At 46.0% G+C, this 21032-nt stretch overlaps 1 protein-coding gene and 1 long non-coding RNA gene across 2 annotated transcripts in view; one reads left to right on the forward strand and one right to left on the reverse strand.

Moving 5' to 3' along the window:
- Src64B (Tyrosine-protein kinase Src64B) overlaps positions 1–9655 on the forward strand; it is a 34900-nt gene extending 25245 nt beyond the window's left edge. Inside the window, exon 12 of the mRNA XM_070540321.1 lies at positions 955–9655. Within this exon, the coding sequence (XP_070396422.1) occupies positions 955–1169 (215 nt within the window). The 3' untranslated portion in view covers positions 1170–9655. The remainder of the gene's footprint in view (positions 1–954) is intronic.
- Positions 9656–12537: 2882 nt separating this feature from the next.
- Positions 12538–21032, reverse strand: part of LOC139060963 (uncharacterized) — a 30863-nt gene continuing 22368 nt past the window's right edge. Inside the window, exons 3-4 of the long non-coding RNA XR_011515119.1 lie at positions 18418–18537; positions 12538–13322 (exon numbers count right to left, since the gene is read on the reverse strand). This is a non-coding gene — a long non-coding RNA (uncharacterized lncRNA). The remainder of the gene's footprint in view (positions 13323–18417; positions 18538–21032) is intronic.

Genomic DNA, 21032 nt, shown 5'->3' on the forward strand with positions numbered 1-21032 from the left:
TTTTTTTTCTTCTTGTGATGGTGACCATAGCGCAATGTTTTTTTTGTTTTTTTTTGTCATTACATATTTTATAAACATCTTACTGCACCAGGCACTTGCAACACTCAAAGCAAATAGAAGTGCCCTATAAAGAAAAAGTGTAAATAGCTGTGTCTTACCAGTACTCACCTAGGGGGCAGAAACCTGGAGGCTTACAAAAAGGGTTCTACTCAAATTGAGGACAACGCAACGAGCCATGGAAAGAAGAATGATAGGTGTAACGTTAAGGGATAGGAAAAGAGCAGATTGGGTGAGGGAACAAACGCGAGTTAATGACATCTTAGTTGAAATCAAGAAAAAGAAATGGGCATGGGCAGGACATGTAATGAGGAGGGAAGATAACCGATGGTCATTAAGGGTTACGGACTGGATTCCAAGGGAAGGGACGCGCAGCAGGGGGCGGCAGAAAGTTAGGTGGGCGGATGAGATTAAGAAGTTTGCAGGGACGGCATGGCCACAATTAGTACATGACCGGGGTTGTTGGAGAAATATGGGAGAGGCCTTTGCCCTGCAGTGGGCGTAACCAAGCTGATGATGATGGTGATGATGATGATAAAGAAAAAAAGAGACTGCTACTTTGCACTGCTTTAGAGATCTTATTCTAGTCCTTTGTGTATTACGTTAAGGCATAATCTGAGTTGATCATTTTCGGTTTTGCATTTCATTTTGCTTGTTGCAAACAACCATCACAACATCTCCCTGAAGTGAAGGTCATGCTTCTGACAGACAGGACATATTAATAAGGCTGATGCAAGGTGTTACATCCATTCTCACTGGCACAGCTCTAATCAACTCGTTGACTGTGGGAGGTAACCGATCAAGAACACGGACCGTGGAATTGCAAAGCAAACACCATTCTGCCCTGCAGTTTAACCGCCATTCTTCTGAAGCTCTGCGACTTCTTTTGTGTTCCAGCAATGCCCAACCGGCAGGTGATAGAGTACGTGGACCGGGGTTACCGGATGCCCAAGCCTACCAACTCTGAATGTCCGGACTCTGTTTACAACATCATGCTCAACTGCTGGGAGGCCGACCCCGAGAAGCGGCCCACGTTCGAGTACCTTTTCGGCTTCTTCGACGACTACTTCGTCTCCACTGAGCCCAGCTACAGGGACGCCGAGGACTTCTGAATTGGTAGTGAGTGTCAGGTGCAGTTGTGCGGGAGACATCTGTAATGTGCATTTCGGAGGTCGGTGCACCAACAGTTGCCCGGAGGTCATGAGACAGCAGGAACGTGAGTCGCACCAGTGGTGCATTGACTTCCATCGGCTCAATCCTAAAGCGAAAGAGCCAGAAGACAACAGAAGCAGTCTTGTTGTGTATTTTCTAGGGCTTTCGCATGCTTTATGGTTTGCACAAACTCATCATACATCAACCAGATGAAGATCAATGCATGCATTGTGTTTACATTAATTCAGCCTTGGATTCCATTGGCTCAGTTCTAAACGAGAGTCAGGACACATCAGCAAGTCTCATCTTGTATAATCAATAGCCTTCGTGTAGACTTTGCGAACTCTGTAGGTTGCCTTGATTTGTGTGAAGGCCTCGTGCATCAACTGAATGGAAGTGAGTAATTGCATTGGTCTTATATTGGTATGACTCTGGCTTCCATAAACTCAATCAAAGTGAGACGGCCAGAAGGCATTAGAAACACTCTTGTATATTGTCAAGGGCTTTTGGCGTGGGCGTTGCAAATGTGTAGATTGCCTCGGTTTGCGTGAAGACCTCATACATCAACCGGATGGAGGTGAAATGAGTGCATTGCTTTCATATTGTTATAACCTAGGCTTCTATTGGCTCAGCTCTAAGATGTAACAACCAGGAAACACTATAAGCAGTCTTGTAACGGTGTTCCCAAAGGCCCTTGTGTATACTTCACACACTTTGGTTTGAGCTTCACACATCATCCAGATGGTGTTGAAGCTAATGCGAAAAGATAAAATGTCTTATTCGAAAGAATCAGACGGGCACATGAAGTACGCTGTGTATGAACATTCACGAGCTTAAGTGTGCAGAGTGGGAATGCCATGGAAAATCTGAATTTCTCACAGGAACCTCGTGCTTTGAGTAATCAACACATGATGCATGCTCACCTGAATACCCTTCATCTATGTAAATTGTTGAGTAACGGTCACAGTCTTGTGCTGTTACTGTAAATGTTGCACTTTCCTGCAATACTGAACTAGGGGTATGCTAATAGTGGTATCTTCTAATCGAATGCCAATATCAGAGAAAAAAAAGGGCTTCGAATGTCGAAGTGAATATAGAATATTTTATCATTTCTAAACAAAGCAAGATATAAAAACTCCCATGCAGTCTGTCTGGCAACAAAAGGCTTATTTACATTTTGAACATTTAATGCCATCATCAAATGGATTGTAGCTCATTTGAATACCTCGTAAATGAGAACAAAGCAAATGTGACTATCTGGCACACTAAGACAACGACAGTAATTCAGCAAACAAAAAGCATGTTGTCATGCACATAGAACTGTAGCATTAAGCGCATTGCCATACAATGCTATGCATTGTTTTGTAGCGTGAGCTACACTGGCCGACGTTGAGCAGTTTTGCGTGGCTCCTGGAAAGCCGTGCTGCGCATGCGCGAGGAGCAGTAACGTCGCACGACGCACAGCCGCAGCTGCGCGCCTCGCCGGTCTGCGCATTCCAGAGGAGTGACATCATAGCCGCGGCAGATGCACTGGCGCCGGCGCGTGCCAAGCTGTGTGCCTCTGTTGCGCAGTAGCCGCAGCAGACGCTGCGCCGGAGCCGCTTCATAGTACCTCTCATTTTATGCGCTTGCGCAGAGGTATCAGTGGGGGTATACATGTAGCGGGGCGTTTGCCAGTGTGGTATAGTCAGGGAGGAGGAGAGCAAAATTGCTGCTCAGCGGCGCAGAAGAGTTGGAGAAGCTTAACTCATCGGATCCTGAAGTAGTTGCCTGGCAATTAGCGGTTGAGCGTACGAAGAATGAACAGAAGGCTAAACGTGCTGCGGAGACACCGGAGCAAAGGGAGGAACGTCTAGTAAAGCGGCGTCGCCAGGAGGCTGAGCGACATGCCCGACCATGAACCTTGGCTCACGCTACGTATATCCTGGCATAGCCGAGCTAAGCCACTGCAAATTTTTTTAAGAGATCCAAGCGTGGTGACATTGCCCAAATAATAACTAGATTTGCCTAAATTGGAAGACAGAGTTGGAGGCAGAATTCGTAGACTGCCTAAGGTGAGACAGTCATGTTATAACTACTGGAAACCGTTGTACATGAATGATTTCCTCCGTGCGTTCATATCACAAACCTGTGCATCTGCCCAGCAACCACGGTTCTCCTGTAGAAGAATCATTCGGAGGACTCTCCGCTTGACTAGTCTTTCCTACTCTTTCTGCGCCTTAGTATTCAAATGAAATGAATATTCGAAAACTTGAATAGTTAACTCTTGCATCGAATAACGAGAATTGTCTGATTCATATTAGAAATATTGAATATTCGCACCCACCTAGTAAAAAGTAAACTTCGCTCCTAGTATTATGCTGACGTAACCCCTGCAGATTGTGCCGTTGGGATTGACAGAAGGTGGGCACTCAGTCAGCAAGCCGACTAATGGGGCGAGTTGTATGTTGGAAAGGCAGTGCTAACAAACATGACCGCAAGAAAGTAAAGCAAAAGATAGATAGCACTGCGTCTGTGCTTTGCCCTACTTTTTGTAGACCCGTCCATTAGTGCTGCTTTTACAAAATGTTAGAGTCCATTCTCCTCCCACTTGCAGCCTTGGTCCCTCTCTCAAAAAGGAAAGGACTGTGGAAGTATGCCCTGGCCTAGGCTCGTGAAGTTTCTATAGCTAGATAACGCAGCTGGCTGCTGGAATAATACTGCAACTGAACAGCTATCGTATCACAGACTTGTTTAGAGTGATAGGTATATTAGTGGACTTGCAACTCCAACAAGTGATGCCGCACACTTTACCTGTTTACACCCTTTGGGGTCTATCGTCGTCTGAAAACAACCATCATCATCTGTCTTGCTTGCGTTTCCTTTCTTCAAAGCTCTGCGCTTGCTACTTGTCAAGAATGCGATGTCATGTTCATAATGCGCATGCCATTCGTGACCTAGAATACCTGGCTCCTGGCATTAAAGAAAGGAAAGGCATTCAAGATAGATTCAAGATAGATCATGATTATTGTTTGTGGAACAACAATGTGCCCCAAAGGGTGTGAATTGTTTTCAGAGTGCAGTCAGTTTTTTTCTCATGTAAAGACTTCATTGTATTGCACCTAAGACTTATTGCTAACCTTGTATTATCGCTTTGCGGAGCATTCTTGCAGAGGTCCTTTGCATTGCTTTGCCTCAAGAGGGATGCTTTCTTATCAATCCTCACTCGAATGCTTCGCTCTGTACATGAAATCTTTGAAGCGCCCAAAGAAGTTCTTGAGGTCACCGTGATAAGGTGTCTGCTCCTGTGCTGATCCAGTCATCATTGCATTAGGCAAACCTTCCCCTTTCAGATATTTTCTTCAGTGGTGGCCGTTTGCTCGTCTTGCTGTGTCCGCTTGAGCACCCACAGGTTCGGTGAAAGGATCTGTCTGACTCTTCTAGTACTAGTTTGTACTGTGTTACAATTTTAATTAACCAGATTTTGTTAGAAGGTTAGAGGCACTGCCCACTTTCATCTGAACTTGGTTCCTGTTCCAAGAATTGCAATACTTTTGTAGATCTTTTTGTGTTCCCTTTTTCAAGAACTGCAGTAGTTTTTGTAAATCTTTACTTGGAAGCTTGTATAATAGTGTGAAGGTTATTTTTATGACATGGTTGTGCTGCGAAAATTTGTCACTTTGTTCTCTCATTCTTTGGAACATTTACATTGTGTTATACTATGTACAATCTCATTCTTGCTATGTAGTTTTGTGTCGCTGTTTCATATGCTGCGTTCCAGTAGGTTAAAGCAGAACTTCAGCAGCCTATCTATCAGCTTTATGCAAATAAGCCAGTTGTATTCAGTTCACTGTCGAGTACTTAATGCTGTGCTGTTTTAATCTTCAACAAAGCTTGCTACTTATGGTGGACATCTTAATGCAGTACTTAATTTTTGCTTTATTAACCAAGCCTTACAGTCCTAGATCTTGCCATGTGTCACACGTCAATGTGTTTGTCACATGTGACAGGTGCTGCAGTAGTCATGTGACAGCAGACATGTTGTGCATGTCAGATCCATTGGCAGTAGTCATTTGATAGACATGTATCTTGTCACAGATTGGTGCCCACCTTCATTTCATTGGGCAGGCCTTGCAGTCCTAGACCTTGTCACATGTGACATTTATGGCAAATCTCATGGCATGTTACAGGTGTATTGCGACAGTAGTATGGTGTGCAACAGATTGGTGCCTAATCCATTAAACACGCCTTGCAGCCCTAGAATTTGCTTGATGTCACATGTCAATGCGTGTGTCAGATGTGATGGTGGTCATGCGACGGTCAATGTTTGTCGTTTGGCTAACTGGGGCCCGATGTTCACTTCAATGAGCAGGCCTTGCAGTCCTAGACTTTTGCCACATGATGCACGTCAAATGTGACAGTAGTCGTGACGATATGCGCATGACGTATCGCAGGTCAGTGCCTCGTCACTTTGTTAGTTTTTTCGTGGTCCAGAACAAATTTGTGCAAAGAACAAAAGAATATCAAGCTAGTTGTTGATGTGCTGGAAGGCTAATCACTACTAGAAGCCATTGGTCAGGCTTCTCTGGTTTTATAACATATCAAGAATTGCTTTCATGACCACATGACATACAAGATGAGTGCTTCGCTGATAGTACAAGATATGCACTGACCAGTGTTTCATCATATAAGGCTTATCCTTGGTTTACCCACTATCCCACTTCACCTTTAACATCTGTGCCCAAACGCACCATGTGATGTCTGTCGGCACATTGTAAAGCTTGCAGCATGAAAAAGTTATACTGTAGCATCCGAGTTTAACATGAGCTGTATTGCATGTGTAAAATAATTCACTGCATTTTGTGCATCGACAAACCTTTAGCTCACTGGGGTGCACACAGCAATAGGTTGGGTTACTTGGAACTACTGTCATGGATGAATGGCACATGAATGGGACAGTTTCAAACGCTGACAAGACGGCAAGGTTACGCTTGGTAAAAGTCAATTAAATGTGCCACTGGTTTTCACTTTCTAATCAGCGGTGTACCTTGCAGTAAGTTTCGAAAAACCACGCGTTTCTTTTGCTTATTTCAACCATGGTTGTTGGCTTTTACCGTTAACATTTGAAATGTCCCATTCACACTTCACTTGTCAATACATAGTAGTAGTACTTACACGCATATCACTAGGCCAAGCCTGTGCATATCAAAAGCATGGTTGACTATTTCCTCTTTGCTCAGCTCAAACGAAAATAAAAGGCAATAGAACTTGAAAGTGTTACCTGATTGCTCAATTTACTGCATGGTGGACGGAAAGCTTTAACAAGCCAAATGCAGGTTGTGGACAGTACAGCAATCACTTTTTCTTTCTCTGTGAACTATGGTGCAGGACTTTTATAACCTTGTCACATAGGCGGGCACCCGATTAAAATGAATAGAAAATTTCCGAGCTCAGTTGCAGTAAAGCGCTTCTCAACAGTGCAATGCTCATCGGGACATTGATCCTGGTTGTTTCCCACATATCAGACGTCACTTTGTACATCTGCAACAGAAAACAGTAGTTTACCAATTCTATGTTGTAGCAATATTAGCAGTGGAGACAGTTCCTTTCTCAAAAAAACCTACTTTATCCCTCTGGTTCTAAGTATAGGGTGGGCTGCACCTTATTGATGTGATATGCACTTGCAACTGCAAGCATGGATTTGCAAAACATGTGCTATATTGTGCAAGTATCTTAGCACAACCCATATTTTATTTCAGATGTATACCTTTCTTAAGATACTTGTTGGCTAAATTTTGGTTCCTTTGCATTTGTGTGAGCTAACTTACTGAGCCAAGACATATCAGTCTCCGATTTTACTAGAGAATTTTGTTTTCTGATTGAGCACTTCGATTGCGATTGACTCGTGGTCGAGTGATGGAACAAACAGCATGCTCGAACATTACCATGTATCAACCCACTATGTGCTTTGAGTTTGATTGTGATAGACTCAAGCATGCTTAAAGGTACCCATGTCGCTGTGGTAATAATCATACCTGTTATAAGCTCGTGAGAGTGCTAAATTCATGCACTGTGCTTCATGGTGGGTGGCTAATGGCGTTGTTCCATGGCAAATAGTAGTAAAATTGGTTTCCTGCAGCCCTGTGCAAAGTCTCTGGTGCGTATAGTGACTACAAGGCAACAGCATCTGATGAGATCAGTAGTGTTTCAATACTTGGACACAGTTACTGATGCCTGTGCTGTTTGTGTGTCAGCTATTTCCTCCTTAAATCCTCATGACCATATCATCTTCCTTCATTGCCAAAATTTCAGATGATATAGCGAGTTCTTACTGCCGAGGACTACCTAGGGTCCTCTAGACTTGTACGGCATTTATGCTATTCTTCTCCTGGTTCCAAAACAAATGTGGCCATGTGAAAGGGGGGGGGGGGGGCCTGGGTGCAAACCTACTTTCACAGGCCATTATTTTTTTACATCTCTGGCAACTTTACTGCCATTTTTTTGTATCGCACAGTAGCTTTATTCTTTTATGTGTTGTCGAATCGAAGTAACAGCTCCTGCCCTGCCCAGCTTAGTTACTATACCCCACACGTTTATCAGTAGATAATAGAACATGTACAAGCTGTCTCAACGTATTCTGTCATCACTATAGGTCTATTGCCTTTTATATACATACATAAATATATATATATATATACATATATATTACAGAACTTTTGCTTGTACACAACTCTAGCCCTGCAAACTTGATGAAAGGTATCCACTTGTATTCTGTCCCCCTTTTTTTTTTATGTGAAGTTATTGTTGGTGCTGTACTTTTCTCGTGTTAGACTGTGATTCTTGCCTCAGTACTTGACGTTTTGACAGTGCTGCCGCTCGGATATGCTGAATGCTGTGTAAATGAAACTGCTCTTCCAACAGAATTATTGGCTTGTCTGTGCTCAGATTTTGTGCCCAACAAATGCCCGACTCGATATTTTTCCTATTAGTATCAAGGCGGGCCTTTTTTTTTCTAATAAGTTTGACAACCTATACTAATACAGCGATTTATAATTTACAACGCACTACGAACATTCAGAATCGATTCCGCGAGCTGTACGTTACCAAACAAGTTGCTGTTAGTTGGCTAATTAGGCCGTAAACAAAGAACATGCTGTTTTGGATATCAAAGTTTTATCATGGAAAAAAATGTATTTCTGAAATCGGCTGGTAAAAATACATTAGTGTAATTTAAAGTGCCTCGTCCCCCTTAAACTGCACCACAAAATGCTACCTCCATGTGAGTTTCGAGCACCATCAATCCAATAGTTTGGTCAGAAGAGCTGTTTATATCTGTGTGGCTTACTTATGCAACATCTGGTACTCCTTGCAAGCGTGTTGCTGGAGGACCACGCGACCATAACAGATTTGCAGCCATGTCTCATGGCCAGTGCATTAAACCCACGTTTTTAACCTCATTGTGATGTCTGTAACCGAGACGTACGATTTGCTCGTAGGAGTGATCGATTTTGGACGATACAGTAAACTCTGGCGCAGTATTGTTTCACTGCTTGCGCAAGCTAGCCAAGGCGTATTACGATACCCGGGACATAGATGTAGCACGGACTTTTTGGATGTTCCGGTGCCGGGACTATACAGACGCATTTGCAACGAATGAGAGTGCAACATTGAAGTGCGTGGACCTTTGTTGGTGTGATTTCATTATTGACGTAACAGTCCTGAGCATGTTTGGACTGAAGCGTTGTGTTGTCGACGCGAGCCAAAAAACAACACTTGTGTTTGTCTTGCAGGCTGCCGAATGTGTCGTATTTATATTTATCTTTCGCGATTGAACCTTTTTACGTGTACATATGCTGAAATTTCTTTATTAGTGCTCTTCTTAGGTTAAAGGTCAACTGCAGCAAAATTTTCGGGCTGCATACAGATAGTGTAAATTTAGGGCAGCCTCCACGTGAAATTTAATGTTTCAATTATGTGTGGCTGAGTCGTGAGGAACTAGCTTAACTATATATTTGTGGTACTGAAACTGAAAAATGATGCTGCCATTACCAAACGTCAGAAATGACGCAAAGCCCAGTATGTTGAGAACTAGCACAGTGCCCTTATGCGACCTCCAAGAAATCAGTTATAGATTGTTTTGATAGTGTAACTAATAACCAATTTAGTCAGGGAAATTTTGTTGAAGTTGGCCTTTGATTTAATCTTTGTGGCTAAGCACAAGCTCACACTACTTATGCATATAACCTGTGATGCCAGGTTACTTGCGACCAATCTTCTTGGGTGTCTTTTTTTTTTTCCTCGTGGTTGTTTTGGCATGGAGCAGACATGTGGCCCAAGTTGGAGCTTATTTGTTTCAATCTGGTGACGTCATTCTTTTTCCCCTTGTCCGCCAAACGGTGTAGCCATATTCACATTTGCATTCAATGGTAGCAACACCTGGTGTACAATAAAGGAAATGCTTCTTTTACTTGCTCGATTCCTTATTCATTATACCATTCTCATAGCATTTCATAAATGTTCCTTCATTATGTTTATTGGTGTACTATCCATATACCCGTAGTATCTTCTTTAATCTCACAAAATTATTTTACAGCAAAGCTGTACATGGCTAGGGTTTTGTGCATTTTTGTTCCCCCGTGAACAAAAACTATCATCATCAATGGCTCATGCCCCCATAAGCATTCATACCACTGTAAGCAAGCAAAAAATGCATTGGCCTATAGCCCCGTAAGGCAGAGGCTACAAGTACTGCGCTGACCAGCTTAGACCCGCAAGAGCAGTGACAGCCGATCTGGCGGGCACGTGGAGTGGCGCGAGCCAATGGAGCCGTGAACTAAGGGCTCCACCCTACAAGGAAGTCGTCCTATCTCATTACAAATAAATATTTTCTCTCTCACTCTCTCTCTCGGCAAAGTGAAATGAACAGTGCTTAAATTCTTTCTAATCAGGCATACAACATACAGAACAGCACATCGCAATACTGTCATCATCAATGGCTCATACCCCCGTGAGCAAGCAAAAAATGCAATGACTCGTAGTACTGTAAGGTTCATGGCTACTCACTTTGCGTGAATCAGCTGCGATGACACTAACTCTGTTGTCATTGTCGGTGATTTAAATGTGGATGTGTCGGTACCAAAAAGGGAGCGATTTACACATTCCATGTTGCAGAGGTATCCCTAGCGATGCCACATCAACCCGGCTCAACCAACCACCCAGTGGTGTACAGGCATCGATTTGACATTATTAAAGGATATGATTGCAGTTGCAAATAAAATGACCACCGATCAAGACAATAAACGACTTCGTGCCTTCGTTCAAAATTATGTGTCCCCTCCGTATCGTGTGCTAGACAGCTTCGCCAGTCAACAACCTTTATGGAGTGGAATGGCTCATGATCTTTTTCTTCTTTTACCACTCGGTTCATGGCTGATCCTTTAGTAGTGATTTGCGCCTTTCCATGTAGAGATCAACCAACCAACCAATCTCGTTGCAGCATACTCCGATAGGGGTTGATGAAGTACAAAATGCTACTCCTACAGCAGCCATTGCAGGTTTTCGGCAATTCTTCTAAATAAAAAAAAATGTGCGGCCTAAAAAAATAAAATATTGCTGAGAAATTTGCAGACCGAACTCCATACAGTAGACACCAAGCAACCCATTTCTACGCTTCGTGCATCTATTTTAATGTGAGCTTCCTTCAATGCGAGGCAGAGCTTCCTTTTAAAGATTCCTGCGGTTCTGATCACATTTATTGCTGCCACAGCGGATGCCGGCTCAAGAAATACTTTGCAATGCATCCAACATCGTTCCGATTGCTACAGTATTATAAATGCCATGGCCTTAGAAATGCATGCGCAAATGCCATTATAGCTTTTCATCGTCCCCAGTCCCAGAGTGCAGTATTTATTATGAGAGAAAAACAGAGGTCGGCCTGAATCAATGTTCTGACCTGCTACTCGGCGTTCGGGGAAGGGGAAAGGGTGTAGAAAGAAAGTATAGGGAAGACAATTATAAGAGTGGTGCACAAACTCCCGAATTAATCGCCAAACATCTAAGCTTCACTACGGCAGAGTGATTAGTACGTCCATCTCCCAACTTCACATTGTCATAGGGACAAGGGTTTATTCATCGCATAGCAAATGTGAAGCCAGAACATGAGGTGGGCGACCTGAAGACAATTCGTTGACGTCAGCAAGGCAAATGTGAAGCCAGATGATGATATGGGCGTAACAGAATGGACGGACGGATAGAACAAGCGTAGGGTGAGACCTTGTAATGGTTCGAAAAGCAAACCACTTGATTGGTCAGAATCATGCTTTTGTGTCAAAAACGTCATTCTGACAAAATCGCAAAAGGCCAAGCGAACGATTCACTTCCTGAATCGCATCCCCAGTTTCGAGGAGTGGTTGTTTGTTGCCAAATATGCAGCTTCGCAAAATGCAAAAGAAGGGGGGGGGGGGGAGGAAACACTCCTATACCGTGCTACCACTGTATATAGGCATGTTATTGACTTTCCTTTTTTTATTTTTGTTAGGTGAAAATCCTAGCCTTTAAAACAATGTTGGCAAAGCTAAGAGCACCCATCATCATGTGCTAAATAGCTTTTGTATGAACCAGTTTCAGTTTCATTTCCCTAGCACATTGTGACGCAAAACGAGGTCACGTGGGAGCACAATATAGACGTGTTTGCACGCACTCTTGATTCCCCTGATCTTGCTATGCGGCCTTGAGAGCCGCCACTGGAGAGACCGGCGCTCCTATTGCTATGACGTAGGAAGTGGCATCACGGGACCCGCATTCGCGACTTTGCCACCGCAGCTCACTGGTGACTGAAGCCTTCATTGTTCGATTGTAGTGATTCATGCCCAAGGCACAGCATGCTTTGCTGCTCGATGCTGCAGCAACTGTCGGACGTATTCAACGGAGCCCAGTGCGAGCTCTCATGCGTACCCCAAAAAACGAATTGGCAGCGAGATGCTTGGCTCATAATTACAAGCTCAAAACTAAAGCAAAGCACTGTTGTGAGCCACGTGTGGCTGCCAACGCAAACTGCCCGCACAACAGCTACAGAGGTGCGCGCATTCGCTCATGCCTCGGTAAACACAAATCGAGCGAAGTGTGAGCACTTCCAGTGGTAGTTTAGTACCTTAATTTCATGGTAACTCACCTTTTACACGAGTAGCCTCTAAATGTTCCTCGACCATAGCACTACGTGCACACGCTCCTACGAGAGTGGACGATGCGGCAATTCGGCCGGGCTGCTCGCTCGCTTAAAAACTTTGCTGCCTTATACTACACCAGACTGGGATGTATACGTGCTAGGTCTTGCAGTCAAGATGCCACACATACAACACTTAAAACATGCAAATATTCGGAAATGGCCTTGGCTACATAAACCGTACCTGAGATGCCGAACATTTCGCAGGCGGTATCACCTGATATCGCTTTCTATGTCACAGAGAGATAACAGCAGATGGCACCATGGTATGTCCTCACAGGCTCGCAGGAGCTAGTGTCAAACCACCGCGAGCATAGAGTTTCATGCAATAGTGTATTTTTGGAAACTATATAGTCGCAACATCCTGTTCCCTAGTGACCATCATCCGTGTTATGATGTCATGACACGTACACCTTCTGAGAAACGCAAGGCAACTAGTTTGCAGAAACGCAATTTAGTGCGCCCTGAGGTTTGCCACGATTGACAGTGACTGAACAAGGATTGTCGCTGTAACAATAATAATAAATATCGCATATTTCAGTTTATCATGTATACATTGCGTAGGCACTCCTTGTACATTACAGGCATGTGTGTGGTCTCGCGTGGGCGCTCTCGCTTTAATTCACACCATGTCACGCGAAGTGCTTACTGCACCTTATATGCGTTCGTCAATTAAAAGGTATCGCACAAGTCTCTATCGAACAGTGCACACGCTCAGCCCCGGGCGGTAAAAATTCGCGGCGTGTTCACGTCGCGCTCTTCAGGGCAGATGCGGTATGCGCCCGGGCCTGCCTTGGGCTACCAGCCAAACGAGCGGAAGGGTCTTGCGGCAAGCTTTGGGCTCCATGTCAAACTCCACATCAACGGCCCATCCGAGGCGCTTGCCGCTGTAGAGCTTGTAAGCGTGCGCCATCTATAGTTCAAGAAATCGTGTGCGAAGAGAGAGAGAAATTCAGTGGGGATTTAGCGGTAAATGTGAGAGAAATGTGTTAGCATTACGTACATCACACCTCTTTGAGGTCATGGATACATGATTTAAACCATGTTCACCTCATTGTAAAGTGTTGTTCAGGAGCTCACTCAACACACGTCCTGCCTCTTCCAGAGCCGAAGTGCAATTGATGGGGGCCCGAAGCAGACCACCATCAGTTTCAATATATATATATATATATATATATATATATATATATATATATATAGTGAAACTGATGGTGATGATTGCCTAAATTTGGCTGGAGTGTCCATATTGCTATTGAAATAAAAATGGCTGTGGCTTAGCTAAGGTTAAGCCCAGGATGCGAAGCATACTAGCCTTTATTTTAGTTGTTGAACCACTGTTTAGCCTGGTGAACTGCTGTTGCTTGGCTATATTTGGTTCGGCTAGATGAAGAAACAACTCATGCGTTACTCTGCTTCGCCTTCAAGAGTGGAACGCGACAGCGTTCCCGTCGACCCGCCAAGGGGTGTAAGACAATGGGCTACGGCGCAGCGACTACGCGCCCCGCATTGGACGCGGTGAGCGTCGAGCAACGCAGCGTTCGGCACGGCAACGAAATGTGCGCCTGAGCAAGCGACGCACGCCTGAGCCTTAGAAACAGCTCGTTTCTAAGGCAACACCGCATTCACTAGAGGCACTTTTGTACCGCTTTGAAGCATCGTACTCGTGGCTCAGTGGTAGCGTCTCCGTCTCACACTTCGGAGACCCTGGTTCGATTCCCACCCAGCCCATCTTGCAAGAGTTGAGCCAAAGCCACCTAGAAACAGTCTCTGTAGCACGCCGCAACCTTCACTTCTCATTCCAACGAGCAGCTCTGTCTCCAGGAAGCATCTCACCTCGTGAGTGTCTAGCAGAGGCAAGCGCAGCTGCTTATAAACCGCCGCGACGCCGCGAGCGACGGCGCGAGTTGGAGCCCCGTTTCTCCTCTGTCGTGACGTCACGATGTCACGTGGTATTGAAGGCGACACCGCCGCGCCTGAGGAGCTGGGTTGAGCTCTAGTAATATGCTTCGCATAAAAATATATCCAGATGTGACACATGCTTTGGAATCGGTGTGAAGCAAAGCTTTCGTCAAGCGGCCAATTAAATTTTATGTATGACTGTTTATCTGCAAACGTGTTTTGCGGCACAGTGCATCTTCCCGGCAAATTATCATTACTGTGAAATTGATGGAGTTTTATACGAACACGTTATCAGTATAAACTAACTGTCCCTATAAAGCAAAGCGGTCACGTGAAGGCTTGTATTGATTGACATTGGGCTAACAAAAGAACCGAGTTGATGCTTTCCGGGGCAGAGGGAACAGTTTTGTGCTCCTTTGTTGATTAATCTTGGTAGTTCTATTCGAGTTTTAGGAGAGCAGAGACATTTACTTTCAGAGTACGTCTCTGCTGTGCTGCGACTAAGTTCTCTTGGCACTTCGTGATATAGAATGGTGCGAGGTTATGGCACATTCATGCTGGCGATTGACAGAGGGTGAGCAATCGACCGTGTCTGGTGACTGGCTCACGGTGACTGATGTTCACACCGGCAAATGAGATCACTGAAATGTCAGTCCCACAATGGGATGCCACCTTACCCTTTGCCTCATTTTTCTATCCCCTTCCCCTTTCTCTCTCCTGTCTCCATTAGGACTACAGAAGTATGTGTCTCTTCTTCACCTCAATCTCAACCCCCATTGCATTTCCTGCCATTCACGTTTGCTTGCACATAGCCTCCTATTTAATGTCTGTGTTGCCGGATGACCGCAAAATGGCCGTCGTCTATGCACATGCCACTTACATAGGGTGAGAGTCAACATATTGAGGATAGTGACAACCATCACCAGGCACTAGGTGACCATGGTGTGCTGTTGCCACTGAGTAGCAGCAGCAGACAAGAAAAGTCGCTTGCACTCTTCACATAATAAAGGTTTCGAGCGGCAGTTGCAGGCGGTTCAAATAGTGCGCCGGAGACCCCCATGTGCTTGGTTCCCCCAGCATAAGTTCCAAGAGCGGCTGCTTTTTGTTGCTTCGTTAATAATTCAGCAAGCACAATGTGCTGCTGCTCTGTTTTGATGCACATGCTTATCTTTTTTAATTTTTTTTGTCAGCAACGAGCACCTAAATGTAAAAAGCGTGCTCGAGACAACCCTACATAGGTTGAGCCACCGCCTTAGTTCAGACAATGGCCGCTTCCCATCGGTTTGCTGATCATCTGGCAGGCATAGAAGTTATATAGGAGGCTATGGCTCGCACAACCATCGACACATAGAATAGCCATTGGAGTATAGACAAGAACGGCATCGAGAGCGGCGCTGCTGCGCCCGCGTTGAGAGCGCCGCATGCGGAGCAAAATTCTATTAGCGGTGGTACCCTTCTCCCATCTCTCGTTCGCGCCGCCTTGATTGCCTCCTGCACTGCGCGTGTTTGGGCACGTTTCGCGCCGCGCGCGGTGTGTGCGCGTGGACATTTCCTTCGAAGGGCGGTGTACAGTCTCTCTCACATTTGGGGGAAAACTCGAAGCGCAGCAGCTCGCGCAGATGCTCGAGGGGCAGGATCTTGAACGGCGTCGTCTGCTACGGCGGCGCACGCTGGCCGCATTGTCGAGAAACGTTCTACTGTCAGGTGCAGGGCGCTGATCACATCGTTACTGCGTGAAAGGAGCCGGTATTCTTTGCTAAGCGTTGCGCGACGCCCACTGATACGCCTCGAATGTAAGTTCATCGCTGCATGGCAGTCATAGACGACGTACTGATTCCATACATTCTTGACGGCCCGTTTCTGGAAGGCGACTATATATATTCTAACGCGATAGGACGCCGATCCACACTGCTCGTGCTGTGCAAGAACTGCTAGAAGAGCGCGCAGTCACTCTCTTGGAGCGGCCGCCTCAATCCCCGGGCGCCAACATCATTTAAAAATGTCTGGGGCTCGTTGAAAGTATCGCTGGCGCAACATCCCCTCTATCAGTCGCCCGAGGATAGGCTTCGATCCACCGTTGTCAGCGACTGAGACGTGCAGCGAATGAACACATCCCTGATCAAGTCATTCTACACTTCACTGCTTTCCAGGATGAGCGCTGTCATCGCTGCCGCTGGGGGCATGACGAGATACTAACTGAAGTTCCGAGCGTGACGTGTCCAATTCCCCACCGGCGGGCAGGGTCTGTTTGGTGTAGCGAATGATTGTCGAGAAAAATCACTTCCAGCGCATTGTCTGAACCTAAAACGTTCATTTAATCGTGTCCGTTTGTTTCACCGTGTTCCACTCCTATTGTTGAGTGCTTTGTTTTCCTTTCGAGTCAAACAAAGACTGAGCACGTTGCGCGCACATCTTGGTGCGTTTTGTCGCTGCTCATTACGGTAGCACACACAGTGAAGAAATATACGTGCACACGCTCAGTACTCCGGACTTTCGAAAGAACAAATGAACCATGTTGTCAAAAGAAGTTTGTGGAACTCCATTATCGCCAATGAAGGATCAGAGTGGGGCGACGCACAACGTTTAGTAAAGACGCAGCTCAGTTCCTGCAGTACCGATGAAATCGATGCACTGCCCCTGACAGTACCACGCTTCCTGAAAATGCGGCCAGCGCGCGCCGCCGTAGCAGACGACGCAGATCACGACACTGCCCCTCAGGCCTGTGCGCCTTCTCGAGCTGCTGCCGCCGCACGACTCATTGCTTGCCGCATCGCGACGCAATACGTTCCGAGTTTTCCCCCTAGTGTGAAACAAGCTGCACACGCTATATTTGCCTTTAAGAAGATCGGTACGCTTCACGATTATTTTTATGGCTGCAATGCGGCGAAAGGGCGGCGTCTGCTTAACCATGTAAGGGACGCTGAGCAGGTAATTGGAAACGACATCGTATGTGCCGCCGGAAAAATCGTCAGCACATACGATGCGGCACATACATACAGCACCAACGAGCTAAAGTCATTTTTGCAGTTTCTCACATTATGTTTGCTACAAATCCGTGTTGTCTCTGATGGCGACAACGGACTTCTATCGACACTGTGCGGAAATAAACAAGATATATCGCTGCATAGCACAAGTACGACATGCGCACACAACTTTAACTAGTACGTCCCCTACAATATGGAATAGAGGCAGCAATGTAGACAGCTTGGTCATTTTTTAACAGTACTCAAGAGACGGAAGTTGAAAGTATTATTAATCATTCCTGCTTCAGCAATGCCGGCGCGACCAAGACGCGGTTGTGTATCGTCCAGTAACCCGATCGATCGGTGCAGTGGTGAAGCGGGAATGAACTCCGGTCATGTTCAATGCATCATGCACATATTCAATTTCTCGGCACGCGTGAACTTCGGCCACTGCTAGCGCATACAACAGACGTGGTTTCCATTCTTAGACAGCGCACACACAAACGAAACACGAGAAAGAAGACAGGACAAGCGCTCGTTTAACTTAAAGTTTTTATATGAATAAAAGGATTATGTACCGAGTAATTATTAATTTCACGTGGGTTACATATAGAAACCGTCATACACTCAGGAGGGATCAATGAACGAGCTCGCTTCGTTTGCCAGATGTTTACTTCGCTCGGCGCACCGCAGTAATCCATGTCTGTCGTCTGCTTCTTTCGTACCATTTTCTTATGAATCGGCAGAATTTCACTGGTGGCATCAACCTTTTCATGTTTACATTGCTGTCGTGACAGTTAACAACACAATAATAATTTCCGGTCATCCGAAGAGGTGCCGTCGCAAACAAGAGACGTTTCGCGCGCAGCGCGAACTGAACGCGGGCGCGACCGCGAAGGGTAGCGGCGACGGAAACCCCCGCTGGAGATGAAATCGCTCCGCCAGGGGAGAAACGAGCGCTGGCGTCTAGGATGAAACTTGGCGTGCGGTCGTCTATTCAGACGTCCTAACCCTGCACCCCTGGTTGGCTCAGCAACTTCAGTCACCAAAGCGACCATTTGTGAACAACTTGTTTGCGCGACCTGTCAGTCAGCTGGTGTGAATGCCCCGTTAGAGGAACCACGATAGAGTTGCTCATGCATATACCTTTGGGCCGACGGTGGAGTTGTCATCGAATGTGATCACCTGCGGGTTGCGGTGGCTGTCCGTCTGGGCCCAAGCCATCTCCTAGCCAGCCTTCATAATGGGCGGCAAATCATAGCAAACCTAAAGGAAGGACACTCAATTATTTCATTAATTGATTAATTAACTAATTAGGCATCTTGACACTGTTTGGTGTTGCCTATTATGTGTATACTTAAGTAATGTACTGCAATAATAACATGCAAAAAGTCTAATTAAACGACTTGTTTTCAAAGTGTAATGAAATCCTACCTGCTATCATGTACACTAGATTATACCGTTCAACCTCGGTATAACGAATTTCAGTATAACGAAATTCTCAGCATAACGAAGTATTTAACTTTTTATAACCTCTTGTGTATAAACACCTTCAATTTAGAACCTCAATATAACGATGAGTGTGTGTATGCGGCTTCAATATAACGACATTTCGCTTCCGCCGCAAAGGAATGCCGAAACAACAAATGCAAGCTTCCGGGGACGCAGACGGTCAAATTATTGAATTACAAGCGGCTGCTTGCAAACGCACTTCTCAAACCGCGCACGTGGCGCTACAAGAGCGACCGCCCCGCATCATGTTCCGTATAAAGTCCAAGTGCGATAAGATCCTATCGCGTCTCGCGCACTTTGTGCTTTAGGTGCGAGCGAGTGTGTGCAAAGGTGAGGGGTGGCTTCACTAAAGCCCCTTAAACTTCGTAAAGTAGTGCTACTCTCCTCCTCCGTCTTCACTTCTCCTCGTTTCTGCTCTTTTTCACGCTCCCTCCTCGACCGTGGCGCCGCCTACACTGCTCGAGCGTAGCAACGGCGCCAACACGCGCTCCTCGCCGTTCCGTAGACGCTTCTCGAGCAAAAATGGCGCTGATGCACGGCGCGAGGACCCACGTGATGCTATTAGGCCAATAGCGACGTGGCGTCTGCCTCGGCCAGAGCGCGCGAGGAGGAGGTGGCATTCTTGAAAGCGTGGCAGTACTTTACGAAGTTTAAGGGGCTTTAGGCTTCACGAGTGCCGCCTTCCCGCACGAGCAAAGGGAAAGAGGGGGTAAGGGAGCGACATCGCGGTAACGCAATCAAGCGAGGGTGGGGAAAGGGTAAGTTGGCGCGCGCATCTCGGCCGTGGCTGCGCATGGCTGTAAGATTACGCGACAGATTACCCCGCTTCAGAGGTGTTGTGTCGGCAGCGGGAGGCAAGTGGGGGGCCAGCGAACGCGCGCGAGCGCCGGCGCAGTGAAGGAGACTCGGAGCTAACTGCTCCCGATGAAAACCGGAACGAAGACTCAGCCGACCCGCGGCCGTTTATTGCTAATAAAGGCTTCACACGCCAGATGACACCTCCTGATTGGTCCAAGCTCGTCACGTGACAGAAGGGGGTGCGCCATCTAGCTAAACAACTACAAAACACACACGTACGATGACACAGAGATCTGACAGGAGGCGACACTGTACTACAAGAGGTAATCTGCCGCGTGTGCACAGAGTGGGCGTGGCATCACAAAAGCTGTCCTCCCGCGCCTTTAGTATTGAAAGTTGCGTAATCTCGACTTTCGGTGACTCGTTGGAGCGAGAGGCAGACGAAGCGTTAGCTCGCCGCTGTTGGCGCTTTTCTCATATGATAGCGTCGCACCGGTGCGGGTGATGCGATCAGCCGTGGTGGCGGAGTGCACGCGAACGCGTGGCTGGCTTCGCCGAGTTCGTACCGCCGATGCGAAAATATCGTCGACGTGGCATGAAACCGTATCATTCGTCGCCGACTCACAAATTCATCAAAATGAATTGTTTTCTCTTTCAAATTTGCTTTTTTCTTTCGATTGCCCGATAATTCGGAAAGCTTTGCGGCTCCTTGTAAGAAAAATCGATCCGCGGCTGTACTTGATTGCATAAAAGGTCGAACTTCAGTACAACGAAATTTCGATATAACGAAGCAAACTGCCGATTTTACCTACTCTATGTAGAGGTTTAACTGCAATACGATATGGGCTGGCATAATGCTCAAGCATCGTGTTGGTTTATGTTGTACTTACAATTTGTTTTGTGTAATGTTCATCCGCACACATCTGCTACCACCAGTCCTCACTCTGCGGTGCATCCGCTAGCAATTTTCTAATTTCTCACTCAATGTTCGATTTTAATGTTACTTTGCTCAACTGTGCGATGTCGCTGGACAGTGAGGTCGATGTCGGACAGTGCATTCAGCTTTTAGCCTTTCCCTTCGCTGATTGCCAATATGTATAGAACAATAAATAAAACAAAAACTAAGGCTGTTATTATTGATTGGCTTATTGATTGACTGAATTTTCATTCATTCAAAACATTTTTCCTTTATAGAGAGGAAATTAATACAGTAGATAACTTGAGATGATCTCATAAACAATGGTAAATGCATGTAGGCGATCACTGAAAACATTTTGATCGTAAAATGCATATAAATTCAGTGCCCGTAAGCACGGCTATACCCGCCGTGGTTGCTCAGTGGCTGTGGTGTTGGGCTGCTGAGCACGAGGTCGCGGGATCGAATCCCGGCCACGGCGGCCGCATTTCGATTATGGGGGCGATATGCGAAAACACCCGTGTACTTTGGATTT

The sequence above is a fragment of the Dermacentor albipictus genome, chromosome 6 (assembly GCF_038994185.2).
Source record: "Dermacentor albipictus isolate Rhodes 1998 colony chromosome 6, USDA_Dalb.pri_finalv2, whole genome shotgun sequence".
NCBI classification, from domain to species: Eukaryota; Metazoa; Arthropoda; class Arachnida; order Ixodida; family Ixodidae; genus Dermacentor; species Dermacentor albipictus.